This window comes from Chanodichthys erythropterus, chromosome 7 (assembly GCF_024489055.1).
Source record: "Chanodichthys erythropterus isolate Z2021 chromosome 7, ASM2448905v1, whole genome shotgun sequence".
In the NCBI taxonomy this organism is placed as follows: domain Eukaryota; kingdom Metazoa; phylum Chordata; class Actinopteri; order Cypriniformes; family Xenocyprididae; genus Chanodichthys; species Chanodichthys erythropterus.
In genome coordinates, this window is record NC_090227.1 from 30,773,647 (window position 1) to 30,790,397 (window position 16,751).

The 16,751-nt window shown below is 36.0% G+C and overlaps 1 protein-coding gene across 2 annotated transcripts in view; it reads left to right on the forward strand.

The window, feature by feature from the left end:
- cdh13 (cadherin 13, H-cadherin (heart)) overlaps positions 1–16,751 on the forward strand; it is a 419,907-nt gene that overhangs the window by 219,107 nt on the left and 184,049 nt on the right. For both annotated transcript variants that reach the window (XM_067390159.1, XM_067390158.1), the window contains exon 6: positions 11,751–11,895. In XM_067390159.1, the coding sequence (XP_067246260.1) occupies positions 11,751–11,895 (145 nt within the window). The remainder of the gene's footprint in view (positions 1–11,750; positions 11,896–16,751) is intronic.

A 16,751-nucleotide genomic window follows, 5' to 3' on the forward strand; every position in this document is an offset into this window, starting at 1 on the left:
TAACGGCTAAAGGGGGTCGCACACCGGACGCGAAGCCCAGCAACGACTCAGGAAGTTGTTTAAAATCCTGCCGCACCACAGAGCGCCATGTACATTGTTTTACATTAAATGTATATTATATTTCTCTCAAATCATCGTTAATGTACACACTGACTTCACCCTGTGCTGCAAGATACATCAGTTTCACATTCTAAGTTTAACAGCTTGAATAAAGTCTAAAAATGTATAATAAACATAGCATTTTCTTTACTTTTGCTTTGTTGTGCCTTTTTTCCATGTACACTAACCTCAGTGCAAAATATTAAAGCATAGGCAGGTAACGTTTCCCTGTTGACGTAAAACACTCCCATTGTGCAGCTCTTCTATCAGGAGTCGATTCAAAATTGAGCTCGCACATATATAATGTGCGCGGCTGGTGTGCGATACCTGTGAGTTGTCAGAGACGCGACGCTGCGCGGCTCTGAGCTACGCGTCCGGTGTGCGACCCCCTTAATGCTACGCTGTTGGAGAGATTTATAAAGAATGAAGTTGTGTTTATGAATTATACAGACTGCTGCTGCTGAATTGCTGTTGCTGCTGCTGCTGATTATTCTTATTCTTATTACAGAGCAAGTACAGGAACTTGCTACAACCAATACAGATGTCAATAAACTGCTGCGAGTAAGATGAAAAGAATGTGTGAGCAACAAGCTCATTGGCTGGAGAAGTGACATGGGCCAATCACCTTCTGCCAAGTAGTTAATGCTGTAATTATCATCAGCTATCATCAGATGCCAAGGACCCATCAGCCTGTGCCATCTAGAGTTTCATGACTGAATTATTGGATAAGGCATGAATGTGACACATGTGAAGGAGGTTTCTTGAATAATTGTTTTAAATAATAGAAACATTTGTTGTAGAAGTGAAACCTAGGTTTGTCACTAATTTTACTCACACTCTAACACTCTTTTTTTTATATATTCTGTTAAAACTCCCACCTCATGTGAGACATTGCCGTTAATTAATCCCCTTTCCCTTGTGATGTTATAGATGTGGTTACAGATTTAAAGGGATAGTTCACACCCAAAAATAAAACTCTGTCATTATTTACACAATCTCATGTTGTTCACTAAAAATCTTACCTTAAATATCTAGCTTGAGAGGTATTGTCTCTATTCACTTTCATTGTATGCAAAAGATCAGCTTGGAGAATCTGCAAGCAAATAAGTGTTCAATGTAAGAAGGATTTTCATTTTCAGGTAAACTATCCCTTTAAATATTCCCATGATGCTATTGAAAGAAACCTTCTCTTCATATTGATGCATGAGCAATGAATATATAGTAGAAAGCTCCAGTGAGAAAGAATACGGGTGAATATTATTTGCATAGTATTGGCCAATAATGTGACAACTGTGATCCTTTTTTGCGGTAATCAGGAACGGAGGGCAGACATAAAGAGAGCAGGAAGTGAGATTGGGAGGAAGATAAATTCACAAGGCTGTAAATTCACACGGAAAAAATGTGGACAGATGTGGTCTAAGCAAAACAGACAGACTGACACTGGCTGCATAACAGCCAGACTGCACGTCAATGGCCGGATTCCTGCTCTGAATGTAAAGTGATGCATCTCACCAGCACAGGCTAAGCACTACAGTACTAAAAACTATAGCTGTCAATTGATTATAGTATTTTATTGCATTTTCATTATCTTAATTTCAGTTGTTAATGCATTTAGTTTGATGTTACAGAACTCATTTGTGTGGAGACCAGGGTTGTGCGCCAATTGACAGATTCTTTAACATTCTAATTCTGTCCAAACAAAATGCAGAATTGCAATTTGAAATTGATACTAATATGAAATGTTTCTTAAAGGTGCCCTAGAACTTTTTTTTAAAAGATGTAATATAAGTCTAAGGTGTCCCCTGAATGTGTCTGTGAAGTTTCAGCTCAAAATACCCCATAGATGTTTTTTTATTCATTTTTTTATCTGCCTATTTTGGGGCATAATTAGAAATGAGCTGATTCAGGGTGTGTGGCCCTTTAAATCTGGTGCTCCACGCCCCAAGAGCTTGCGCTTGCCTTAAACAACATAAAAAAAGTTCAAACAGCTAATATAACCCTCAAAATGGATCTTTACAAAGTGTTCGTCATGCAGCATGTCTAATCGCGTAAGTACAGTGTTTATTTTGATGTTTACATTGATTCTGAATGAGTTTGAGGCTACGCTCCGTGGCTAACGGCTAATGCTACACTGTTGGAGAGATTTATAAAGAATGAAGTTGTGTTTATGAATTATACAGACTGCAAGTGTTTAAAAATGAAAATAGCGGCTCTTGTCTCCATGAATACAGTAATAAACGATGGTAACTTTAACCACATTTAACAGTGCATTAGCAACATGCTAACGAAACATTTAGAAAGACAATTTACAAATATCACTAAAAATATCATAATATCATGGATCATGTCAGTTATTATCGCTCCATCTGCCATTTTTCGCTGTTGTTCTTGCTTGCTTACCTTGTCTGTTGATTCAGCTGTGCAGATCCAGATGTTCTGCCCTTGTCTAATGCCTTTCATAATGTTGGGAACATGGGCTGGCATATACAAATATTGGGGGCGTACACCCCGACTGTTACGTAACAGTCAGTGTTATGTTGAGATTCGCCTGTTCTTCTGAGGTCTTTTAAACAAACAAGATTTATATAAGAAGGAGGAAACAATGGAGTTTGAGACTCACTGTATGTCATTTCCATGTACTGAACTCTTGTTATTTAACTATGCCGAGGTAAATTGAATTTTTGAATCTAGGGCACTTTTAAGCACAAAATATTTTGCAGCTAGCATATTAGAATGATTTCTGATGGATCATGTGAAACTGAACACTGGAGTAACAATGCTGAAAATTCAGCTTTGCCATAAGAGGATTAAATTACATTTTAACTGTATTTCGATCAAATAAAAAGATGACCATGAGAGACTTGTTTTCGGAAACAAACATTTGTGATTCAATAAAGTATTTCTCCATGAGTCGGTTCTGAAGCTTGTGATAATTGACCTTTATATTGTCAAAAATTGAATAAACACATTAACAGTAATTCCAGTAATCACATATATTACCTCTACTGCCCTAGTAAAAATCCAGGGACTGCCCCTGTCAGTCCGTTATTGTTCTCACAATAGAGTGATTTCAGTGTGTTTGTGCCATTTGTTTTGTAGTGGATCACCTGAGGACATTTTGACTCTGATAAGAGGAGAGAGAGCACTTGTCCATCTCCCGTGTCTCAGGGTTCACAGGGGCTGTGTGAAGACCAGCGGGGTATAAGTGCACTTGACAGGGATGTAAACACCCCTCAGATGAGAGTCAGAATGAGCAGGCAGCAGAAATGAAGGGCAATAGGATGAAAACAACAGCAGAAAGAATGGCAAACACTGCCAGTTAAAGATGGTGCCTCTGTGGGAAGACAGACTAGGATATCAAAGGTGCTTTTAAGGGAATGAGGCTTCTGGATATGCAGAAGGTGATACTTTTTGAAGTCGGCTTATGTAAGTTTTGTCCTGCTCCCGTATGCATGATGATACAATGGATGCCCGTGTGCATATTCTCCAGAAAATGATGCCCAGAACTGTGAGCTCCTGTAGTGCACTGACACGTCTGTTTTACAGAAAATGAGCCACACCAGGGGGTCTGACGGGGTGTAATGATGTTTGATGTCTGCTGTAATGTGTGCAGCATACTTGCTGTAGCTTAAATCTCTATGAATGTTGTTTAGCTTTGGATTTAATGGGCATACATATATAAAAGATTTAAAAGGCATAATGTCTTTTTTGACAGTTCATGCTGACAAGATTTACATAGGAATCTGAGGGAAGTGAGTAAGGCACTGATCACTTTCCTTTAAAAACGCAATTTCATTTCTGTCATGAAAATCTAATTTTCTTGGATCTTTGGAAATTAAAAGATAATTTACTCAATCCTCATGTTGTTACAAGTTGTATGACTTTATTTCTTCTGTGAACAACAAGATATTTTGAGACATATATCAGTGTTTGTTTGTTTGTTTTTTGTTTTGTTTTTTGTGAAAGAACTTTTATTTTTATTTCCCCTTTAAATAGTTTAATTTAGAGTAAATTCTGTAAATGTCACAACTCTGTTTATTAAACCTAACATGCAAAAACAGCTTTCAGACTTCTACAACTTTTGATATTTGCTTGCTTCACAGTAAAAAAAACAAACAAACAAACAAACAAACAAAAAAAAAACAACAACAGCAAAGAACTTTACTTATTTCAACCTTTTTTTTCTTGGATTTTTAATTGTATATCTTACATTTGCTACTTTATTTCTCCCAGTTGCAGCTTTATTACCCATTTTTGAAATTATGACTCACATTTGACCATAGGCGTAATTTGCGGGTGGGACGGGTGGGACATGTCCCCACCACTTTTTGAAAGGGTCGATATTGTCCCCACCACTTTTTGAAACATCTCGCGGATATCTAATACAAAAGAAACAGCTCTAGTTGATTATCAATCACTGATGAACATCTTTGGTTTTAATGAGAAAAAAAAAAAAAAATCATACATGGTTGGATTCGAACCCAGAATCTCTTGCATGCTAAACGAAAATAAATCTATCATAAATGTGAAAAGTACAGTATGGAAGCTTCTTTCTGCCATGGAATAAAAAATACAAAAGGTAATTGCAACTTTTCATCTCACAATTTTGACATTTTTCCTCTCAATTGCGAGTTTACATCTCACACTTCTTACTTCTTTTCTTAGAATTGCGGGATATAAAGTCGCAATTGTGAAAAATAAAGTGAGAATTGTGAGTTATAAACTCGCAATTGCGAGAGAAAAAAAGTTGTTTATATCTCACAATTCTGACATTATAACTCACAATGGTGACTGTCACACAATTCTGAGAAAATTCTGTGGCTGAAACAAGCTTCCATAGGAAACAGACTTCCATATTAGAAAATCTTAAAACAGATTTTGAATGTGTTTTCTCAGAATTTTTGACTCTAGTGCAAGAGAGTCCTTCTAAGGAATCCCTGCATTAGGACAGAGTGGAGTATGTATTATATACAAGATCCCTTACCTAACAGTTACTCATTTAAGATGCGTGGAGGGTGTTTACACACTCTTAAAAGCACAACCAAAATGTCAACTAGTGGCAGAACTAATCGACTTGTCTGTGTGAACCCTAGTAAATGGTCTCTCTCTGTACAGCAGCAGGCTGTGATGATGTATCGAACCATTAGTGCTATAAACTCTGATGTGGGCAGGCTGTATCATTAAGAGCATGAGATCTGTTGAGCGGACTCATGACTGCACTGGTTGTGGCCACACAAAGAGACTGACCTATGCCTCCGCGAGAGACAGAGAGAGCAGATGAGAGTGATGTCATGCATTACTGGCAGCAATCGCAATGCTCGGGTAATGTGCTGGCAGAGAGGAACTCCCCCGTTTTGGCCACTCTGCGTAATGGATCATTCCTGATGGGCTCTTAGGGTAATGCAAAATGGCAAGTGCTATCATTGGTCATTTCCACTGGGGTGAGAAGGGAGGGTAGACTCATCATCCGTTAACACAGCTTGGAGTTATGAGACGCTAATTTGAGCTCTTAATGTTTCCGCTCTGAGCTAGGGAAGTTGTGAGTCATGTCATGAAGCCGGTGCCTTTCCAGGAGCTTTTGAAAGTAGATTTTTGTATGCTACGAAGATTTGACGGCTCTGTGATAAATGGCTTATGTTTCTCTGTTGAAATTTGTTCATTATTTGTTTATTTTTACATTTTGTAATATTTTAAACATTCTGTCAGGCAAACCAACCATTGCTTAGATAGATCTATATATAAATAGATATATATGCTGCATTAATTTGATAAAAATTACAGTAAGACAATGACACTAATAGTGTGAAATTTTATTTTTAATATATTAGATAGATGGATAGATGGATAGATAGATAGATAGATAGATAGATAGATAGATAGATAGATAGATAGATAGATAGATAGATAGATAGATAGATAGATAGATAGATAGATAGATAGATAGATAGATAGATCTATCTGCCATCTTTCAAATTCTGTCCGTTTTATCAGGAAATTCAAACAACAAATGTCGTTTTGACGCTTTTTGATATGGTGTGACAGATCGCTAAACGGCAACGTGGAGCACTAGTGAACGCGATCATCTCTTCCTCTTCACTACTACCGAATGAACATGAAGGATATATTGAAAGATACAGTACAACTTACTGAAATATAGCATATCTCATTTATTAGCTTAAAGGTGCCCTAGAATGTTTTTTCACAAGATGTAATATAAGTCTAAGGTGTCTCCTGAATGTGTCTGTGAAGTTTCAGCTCAAAATACCCCATAGATTTTTTTTTAACTGCCTATTTTGGGGCATCATTAAATATGCACCGATTCAGCGTGCGTCCCCTTTAATTGCTTGTGTTCCCCGCCCCCAAGCTCGCAAATCTATAATACATTGCATAAACAAAGTTCACACAGCTAATATAACCCTCAAAATGGATCTTTACAAAATGTTCGTCATGCTGCATATCAGATATAGTAAGTATGGTATTTATTTGGATGTTTACATTTGATTCTGAATGAGTTTCATAATGCTCAGTGGCTAACGGGCTAAAGCTAACATCACACACTGTTGGAGAGATTTATAAAGAATGAAGTTGTGTTTATGAATTATACAGACTGCAAATGTTTAATAATGAAAATAACGAAATGACTCTGATCTCCGTGAATACAGTAAGAAACGATGGTAACTTTAACCACATTTAACAGTACATTAGCAACATGGTAACGAAACATTTAGAAAGACAATTTACAAATATCACTAAAAATATCATGATATCATGGATCATGTCAATTATTATTGCCCCATCTGCCATTTTTCGCTGTTGTTCTTGTTTGCTTACCTAGTCTGATGATTCAGCTGTGCACAGATCCAGACGTTAATACTGGCTTGTCTAATGCCTTGAACATGAGCTGGCATATGCAAAATTTGGGGGTGTACATATTAATGATCCCGACATTTGCATCACAGTCAGTGTTATGTTGAGATTCGCCTGTTCTTCAGAGATCTTTTAAACAAATCAAATTTACATAAGAAGGAGGAAACAATGGAGTTTGAGACTCACTGTATGTCACTTACAACTGAACTATGAACTCTTGTTATTCAACTATGCAAAGGTAAATTAAATTTTCAATTCTATGGCACCTTTAATCAGTGCTACAACCATGGAAAGAGGTCTATAAAACAGCTTGTAAACAATGTCACATAGTATTACATTCACCTCAGAAAAGCCATGCGGTGTCAACAGCTTGTTAGTTCGCTAGAGAAATGCACTGTTTTTGCTAAATATATCCACTATACTAGCCTATATATTAATTATTTTTTACTTAACCTGTTAGTTAAAGTGTAAGGCCTAAATAAATCTGTCATGAAAACAAGTTATGACAGCCACTGTGTAAATAATTATATTTCAACAACGAATTGGAGAAACAGAAGTTAATGCAAAAACTGCCTTATGTGTAATTTACATGTTAACGATACATAAATGTATTATTATTATTTGAGTGTTGTTGCATACATAAATAAATAGCAACTGAATTTAATAATTTGGGCTCTGTTGTTAATTGTATCCTTTATTATAGTAATGTGCAAGTAAGGGCTCCCTAATAGTTACACAAACCAAAATTTATTCAGACACCTTGAAAATTTCATTCATTAATACAGTTTATTCTCTATAGTTAAAAAAATGGCAATAAAATATGACAACATGTCAGAGTAAGCTGTGTCAGAAAGAAATTAATAATTATGTCAGATAACACTTAAGCAAAACATGGTCAGGTCAAAGGGTCTGAATAATTTTTGGTTCCAAATTTTTAGCAATTTTACTATGAGGGACACAAGTGGCATCTGTTTTGTAGAATGATGCTTGTATAGTGAAAACTTTGTAAGTCTGTCGGCACAAGCTCTTTATATCTCCCCTTCCCACCAAAATCTGGTACATAAAGTTCAAAGCATTGCGTCAGCATAGGTTACAGGTGCGCAAATAAAACAGAACTCTACAGGGTAGAGTTAGAGATGCCCAGTATGGGAGTTCTGAGCTCTTTTATCAGACAGTGATTTGCGTCAGGTTAACATGTTTCACGGGCCAATTGCTCAGGAGCGTCGAGTAAGCAGTAACATGTCTGGCCTGGGGTATTATGTTTGGCGTACAAGTGAACGTGTTTGTGTTTGAGGCAGAGAGACAGGACGTGCTGTGCGTTAAGCCTTTTTTGCTTTGAGATGCACACCTCCCGGGGGTGTGGAACGCACACAGTTACGGCAGCGCTAGGAGATGTGAGGAATGAATAAGTGATGTGGGCTTTGGGGAGGCCCGGCTCTGAGGCGGTTGGGCTGAGAAATTGAGGCACAGAAGCGAGGCAGATGCTAGCGCCTCAGCCATCACTGCACTCTCAGGTGGGCCCTTGTGAAACTTCACACTGTGAAAAGCAGATAAATTTTCTTTCTCCCCTTTTCTTCTCGCGAACCCCTCCCGTCACACTTCTAAACGTGTCCCTGCACTGTTGTTATTTTTTCATATGCATTCTCATTTTCCCCACACGACTTGCTGTTTTGTCTACCTGTTTTTAAGGTTGTGTACAGCTTCCCATTTCTCCATTCCTTTTTGTCTCTTTATGAATCCATTCTCCCCAACAGTTTTACCTATTTTTCAGTCACCTTGGACTCTGTGGTTTGGCTCTCTGCACTTCTTAGTGAGGATTTTTGGTCCATTTAGGCTGAAATAAGCACAGAAAATGGGATATTGAGGGAAAGCTGTGGAAAAACAAAGCTTAAAGGGTTAGTTCACCCAAAAATGAAAATTATTTAATTAATTACTCACCCTCATATTGTTCCACACCCGTACGACCATTGTTCATCTTCGGAACACCAATTAATATATTTTCGGAGCGTGTATCAAACTGCCAAAGTCACGCCCCCCAGTGGTGAACCATTGAAATTCCGAAACACTTATGATGTAACGAAGCCTTGTTTACTGAAATGACCTTGGCAATTTGATACACACTCCAAACCACTGATTTGAAACACAATATTTGTAAAGCTTCAAAGCTTCATGCAATGTTTTGAAATTGTCCATCACTAGATATTGTTGAATAAAGTTGTTATTTTGTTTTTTTGGGCAGTATTCTCGTCGCTTCATAACATTAAGGTTGAACCACTGTGGTCACATGAACTGTTTTAAATATGTTTTTAGTAGCTTTATGAGCATTGAAAGTGTTAATGGTCCTGCTGGCAATGTAGGCCTCATTGAGCCATCAGATTTTATGAAAAAAAAAATACCATAATTTGTGTTCTGATGATGAACGAAGGTCTTACGGGTGTAGAACGACATGAGGGTGAGTAATTAATGACAGAATTTTCATTAAAAAATTATAAAACTAACCCTTTAAAGGGTTAGTTTTATCAAATTACTGGCACCATTTACTCACCCTCATGTCATTGCCAGAACTCTATGACATTCTACAAAATATCTTTTTTTGTGCTCCGCAGAGAACAGCGAGTTATACAGTTAAGTCCAATCACAGCAGTCTGTACTCACAAAAAATGGACTTTAAAACACTGAATTTAGCCAAGGATATATGGGTTGGGCTCATCACAGAAATGATTTGTCAGTATTTTTCAGTGTTTTGATTATATTTATTTCAATAGTTTTTTTTTTTTTCGTTTTTTTTTTTTTTCCAACAGTTCTTGTCTTCAAGCAGATTCAAAATATTTATTGTAAGAAGAAAATACAGTAAAATCATAAAGTACAGTGTGCAGTAAAATCAGTAAAAGTAATTCAGCCATGCTGATCGATTGTATTTAATAATTTCATTTAATAATTCATAAGATAATATGATAATAAACAGCTAAATTTACCTAGATACAGTACCAGTCAAAGGTTTGGGGTCAGGAAGATTTTTTTATTTATTTATTTTTTTCATTTCAACAAGTCTTTCATTTTCACCAAGGCTGCATTTATTTGACCAAATATGCAGTAAATAGTAATATTGTGAAGTCTTAATACAATTTAAAATAACTGTTTTCTGTTTTGTTACATTTATTTTAAAATGTAATATATTCCTGTGACAGCAAAGCTATATTTCAGAAGCTTCTTAGGAAGGAAACTTTCCAAGTTTTCCGTGTCACATGATCATCCTTCAGAAATCATTTTAATATATTTTGAGCTCAAGAAACATTTCCTACTATATTGAACAGTCAGGTCAGCTTTTCATTTGAATAAATCATTTGAAAGCTCGATTGAAAGCTTTAAAACTGAATCAATTAATTTAAATGAGCAGTTTGATCTGATTGAGTAAAAGAGTCAAAGTTGTAATTTGAGTAATTTCTGTAGCACTAGTATGACCAAATTTCAGTGATATATTTCTTCGCCTTAATTCCCACATGCTTGCAGGACAGTGATGGATTGAAAAACCAGTCTAATGTCACAGTCTTTACTTAATGGTCAAATCAAAATTGCATTAAAGTTATACTTAATCAAACATTGCTTTTTATTAATCACAAATATGTTATGAATTTTAAATATATAAGCCAGTTTTATCATCAGACAAGCAAGAAGCAGTGCAATTTATTCAAACTGTGCAGTGCCTTCAAAAAATGTGTGTGTTTCTAAAAGCTAGTAGTCTGTTCTTCCTCTGTATCTCTTCTCCTCAGCACCATTACAGGCTCTCATACCGCAGATCAGCCGTAATCACAGACAAACACTCATCTCCACTCAGATCCTTCAATAATTGCTGACCACAGGCAACATAGGTAGCCATTACCCATGAGTCAATCCTAAAGACCTTTTTTTTTTGTTTTTTTGCATTAAGTATTTTTCATCACTAACTATGAGGAAAACAGGCTAGTGAACAGTAGGATTAGTCTTGTTTTTGCGAAATGAAATAATGGTCATGGCAGAACTTTAGAAGAAATTAGTTGTCAGATCTACACTTTAACATAAAATATGACAAACCTTTAAAAGTATTGTTAAAGACTTTGATAATCTAGATAAAGAGAGCAGTAATCGTCAGCCATTTCAATAGGCACTATTTAGATACATTTTCACAGAAAATCTAAAAATTTAATCTTCTTACTACAATGAAAATGTTACACAGAGACATTTTTATTGTGCGTCAGATATAGTCAAATTTGATCAAATATGTAAAAAATGTTTAAATATTCTTTAATTGTCGTAAAAAATGTGTGTATTTTATTAAAAAAAAAAATATTTACATTTAATTTCCACCACTAATGTGTGATTTGAGTTGAGTTGAGTTGTTCATGGTGGTTCTGGGGATATTTATAGTATGTAAATTATATAAAAAGTGTCCAGTTTCTGTGTCACATTGATGAGCAAATGGTGAAAGAAGAAAGAACATTGTGAAATGTAAAAGGTCTCTGGATATTATTTCTTGTTTTCTGTATACATGATTATTCTTAAAAAAAATAAAAATAAAAATTGCATTTCTTCAGCTGACAACACAAAATGTTAATGTTCCTTTTTACAAAATCCTGTCACCTATCTAAAGTTTTCTTCAGGCTTCTCTTTAAGATGTGAATCGTCTCGCATCACTTGTGTGAAATCTCAACTGCCTGACAGTGAAAGCAACTGAAGAAACACTTTGTTTACAGACAGTTGCTGCCAGAAACTGAGTCTTTCCTTTTTTGTCTTTCCCTCTCCCATAGCTCCAGGTATCCACCACTGACCTAAGTGGCAAGTTAGTAGAGGGCCCAGTAGACTTGGACGTGTCTGTTATTGACCAGAATGACAACAGACCAGTCTTCAAGGAGCCGCGCTACTCTGGGGAGGTTCTGGAGGGCTCCCCCACAGGTACTGTACCCTGAAATGACAGTGTTTGTGTTCTTGTGGTTGAAATGAATGTTTCTAGGGAACTGGAAGAATAAAGTTGAGACCAGTGTTTTCTAAGGGTCTAAATATCTTTGATAATTGTGGTTGGAGAGAAAACTTTGGTTCAGTTTGATGGACCACTGCCAGTGCAAGATAAGGACTATAACTTGTTGTTTTTCATTAGTTGTGTTTGCATCTTCATTATTAAGGTGAATACTAAAGGTTAATGGCTTGTAGAAACTCATTCCGCCTTTATGCTTGTTAAATAGCGTGTGCTGTTACTTGACTATATTTTTGAACTTATGATTTTCATCTGGCAGAACTAAACTTATTGAAGTATAGAGACCTGAGCAATATCAAAGTCAGTGGTTTTCAACAAGGTTTCATTTGCAACAAAGATATGTGCAGGTTTAATTGTGAGTACCAGCCAGTGGTCCCCACAAGGGAAATGGATGCATAAACGTACAAAAATGTTGCTCATTTGAAAATGTAAAAATTCAGAAAGTTTTCTGTGATGGGTAGGTTTGTACAGCATAAATGTCTGTGGAGAGTCCCCACAAAGACAGCAAAACCTAATGTGTGTGTGTAAGAGAGAGAGAGTGCAGAGAAAGTACATAAAATAATACTTTTTAAAGCCCAAAGTATATTTCAGTTTTTATGCATACGCGAGGTGTACAGTGCGCGTGGCGTGAATTTCATCACCAGAAGAGTACGTGCACCAGCAGATTTTGTATGCACAGGTCGCACATGCGTGTAGTGATTTTTACTTTGTCCATCCAAGGACGTGAAGTAAAATAGGGATTGGTACTCACATCACCGCTGACGTTGTGATTTTTGGATCACACGTCTCTTAAGTTGTGGTTATGAGTACATCAAATGACCACTTCCCCCTTTTTCCCTTATTCAGGGCACCAGTCAAGGTCTTTTACCTTGGCAGTATGAGAACACTCCCAACAGGGGCTTTCATTCATTTAGAGTTAACGTAAAGTGGTCAGCTGATTTATCTGAAAGATTAGTGAGATTGCTAACTTGTAGAACCTGTTCTGTATTATCAGCACAAGGAAGACACAAGTGTAATAAAATACATTTTATTAACAAAAAGATAAACAAGAATAACTAACACAAATACTAAATGAATACCATGAATGATAAAGGAATAAAGTGCAAAAGATACATAGAATACAAGTGATTAAGTTGGGTGTGGCTATGGAAGAGTTACGTTATCTTATGGGAAGATAAACTGTTTCTCTGAAAATAATAAGGTGGAGAACCTTATTATGCACCAAACAAATAAACGAAAGATTATTTGTTATTAACTAACATCAGCTATATTACATCTAATGGGAATTAGGAAATTATATACTGATACAATGCCAAGGTCTCTTGAAAGAGGATTGGTTAAGTGATATTTACGTTCCACATGGTTGAATCCGATGACGGTGACGTCTTCCACTGGTTGTGCTGGGTGACAATGCAGTGGGGAGAGGAGCCAGAATCTGTTTCAACAGTCTTGAACACGAAGCTCTGTGGGATGCTGATCTCCTGGAGCACCGAAGGGTCCTAAAATCTGGAACACATAGATGAGGCCCTGGTGTAGGTGCAGAAGGTCCTTAAATATCTGGAACACGCAGACGAAGGTACCTTGGATTGAAGGTTTGCTCTCCTGAGCTTAACCTTGTTGCATATGTCGTTACTGTCTCGCTGGATGGAAACTCTGAACGTAGTATTTGTTAATGTCTCTTTCCTCAAAAGCTGGAGGCTTAGAACGTAGTCGTCTGTGTTGCTGCCTCACAAGCTATAGACTCAGATCATGGGATCTGTTGTTGTCTCTCTGGATGGACCAGAGGCTCAGAATGGTCTTGTATCTGTTAATATCTATCCCCGTGCAGGACAGACTCAGAAAGATGTATCTGTTGTGTCTCAGCTTCGCCAGCCGGGACTCAGAACGGTATATCTGTTATGTCTTTCCCCGTTGACGGGCAGACTCAGAACAATATCTGTTAATGTCTCACTCCATACAGAGTTGAGACCCAGAACCGTGTATCTGTTGTGTCTCACCCGATGGGAGACTCAGAACAATAAGTGTCTGTTGAAAGGGTACCTTTATCCCTTTCTGATGAGGAGGAGATTGCAATTTGGCGCTTCTCCATTCGAGTGCGGTGATTGGCTGCTGGCATCAGAGGGGACACACAAAGTGTGGCCCACCCTTCTCTCCCCTGTGAAACTAATTTGCATAAAGCACAAGGTTGGAAGTCTTTACAGTGTCTTTAAAATTTACCAATGCATTTCTCACTTCCCAAACCACCACCAGAATACCTTTGGCAATATTCTAAACAAATAGAGACTAAACATGATGGAAAAAGATTGAACTGTCATTCAATTGTACATTAACAGCTGAATTTGCGACAGAGGTTGCACTACAAATAGCTGACACTGAGAATACTTATTTCTGTGAATAAGTATGAAATGGATGTGTAGTTTGCATCAGTTCTAAGGTTTTCAAACATAGTTTTGAATGAATTTGGATGGATCTTTGTGATCTCTTTGTTTCACCCATTTCAGCTAAGGTCCCGAGGAATTTTTATGGCGGGTCTGTGGCCAACCTTAGGAAGTAGTCTCTAGATGGGTGAAGGGCAGAAACTGCCTGTGGACCAATGAGAAGTCCTGTCCTTTCCAGGCTTGGTACAAGAGGTCTTCCTCTTGCCCTCTTAGAGAGGTCTGGATGTTGTCCTTACATCTTTATCTGATGGTGTTGGACAGTTTGTTTGCGTTAGGCCACCAAGATCCAATCAAAATGTAGCAAACCTTTGTCCGCTGTTACGGACAGAGAGGGGCCCGGCCATAAACTGGGCCCTAGAATGTGCTGTTTACTACATGCGCATATAATTTTTTTTTTTGCACTAATTATTTTATCCACAAAGTGGCAACTGTGCCCTAGCGACGTAGATTCACAAAGTAGTCAAAGAAAAACTGCATAAACAGAACAGACTGGAACACATGCAAGCTACAGACAATGGAGGCCTATATAAACGGCAGGTTGTGCAAAGAGTTTAGAACGTACCCTCACTTGTACAACTCTAGCATGAAAAAAAACAAATATATTTACATGGGTTGTAACTTGTGGTGAGAGACTGCGCATGTGTCGAATGCCTGCGTATGCTTACGAGTCAACCGACGTATACTTTGGCTGTTCGTTCAACTGTGCACATACGCTAGTGTACGTGTAAAAAAAAAAAAAAAAAAAAAAAATACAAAGTATACTCAGGGCTTTATTCAGCAAGTATGCATTAAATTGATCAAAAAGTTACAGTAAAGTCTTTTACAATGTTACAAAAAAATCTATTTCGAATTGTGGCACGGAAAAAAGTATATTAAAACATATTAAAATAATATAGAAGTATAAAGAAATATATCAAATATATATATATATATATATATAAAATATACAGTATATATATATATACAATATATATATATATATATATATATATATATATATATATATATATAAAATATACAGTATATATATATATACAATATATATATATATATACAGTACAGTCCAAAAGTTTGGAACCACTAAGATTTTTTTTATGTTTTTAAAAGAAGTTTCATCTGCTCACCAAGGCTACATTTATTTAATTAAAAATACAGTAAAAACAGTAATATTGTGAAATATTATTACAATTTAAAATAACTGTTTTCTATTTGAATATATTTCACAAAGTAATTTATTTCTGTGATGGCAAAGCTGAATTTTCAGCAGTCTTCAGTGTCACATGATCCTTCAGAAATCATTCTAATATGCTGATCTGCTGCTCAAGAAACATTTAATGTGTACAATTGTACAAAATATTTGTGTACAATATTTTTTTCAGGATTATTTGATGAATAGAAAAGAACAGTGTTTATCTGAAATCTAATCTTTTGTAACATTATAAATGTCTTTACTGCCACTTTTGATTGATTTAATGCATCCTTGCTGAATAAAAGTATTCATTTCTTTAATTTCTTTTCAAAAAAAAAAAAAAAAAAATTCTTACTGACCCCAAACTTTTGAACGGTAGTGTATAATGCTACAGAAGCTTTGTATTTCAGATAAATGCTGTTCTTTTGAACTTTCTATTCATCAAGGAATCCTGAAAAAAAAAGTACACAACTGTTTTCAACATTGAAAATAATCATAAATGTTTATTTAGCAGCAAATCAGCATATTAGAATGATTTCTGAAGGATCATGTGACACTGAAGACTGGAGTAACGATGCTGAAAATTCAGCTTTGCATCACAGGAATAAATTACTTTGTCAAATATATTTAAATAGTACACAGTTATTTTAAATTGTAATAATATTTCACAATATTACTGTTTTTTACTGTATTTTTAATTAAATAAATGTAGCCTTGGTGAGCAGACAAAACTTCTTTTAAAAACATTAAAAATCTTAATGGTTCCAAACTTTTGGACTGTATATATATATATATATATATATATATATATATATATATATATATATATATATATATATATATATATATATATATATATATATATATATATATAATATTCATTAATTTTGACTTCGATCAGTTAGCAACCACCTAGCAGCCTGTAAGCTAAAGCCTAGAAACCACCCAAAACACCATAGCAAAATTCTTGAATAATGCAGCTAGTTTTGCATTGGCGAACATCACTCGGTTTTCTTCAGAAAAAGTAAAAATCTTTTTTCAAAAAGCTATTTAGTCTTACAGATTTCATCATCATACTGAAACAAGAATATTACAGAAATAATGTATTTTACATCATAGTGTCTAAAGTATTTGCAAAGGGTTGCACATG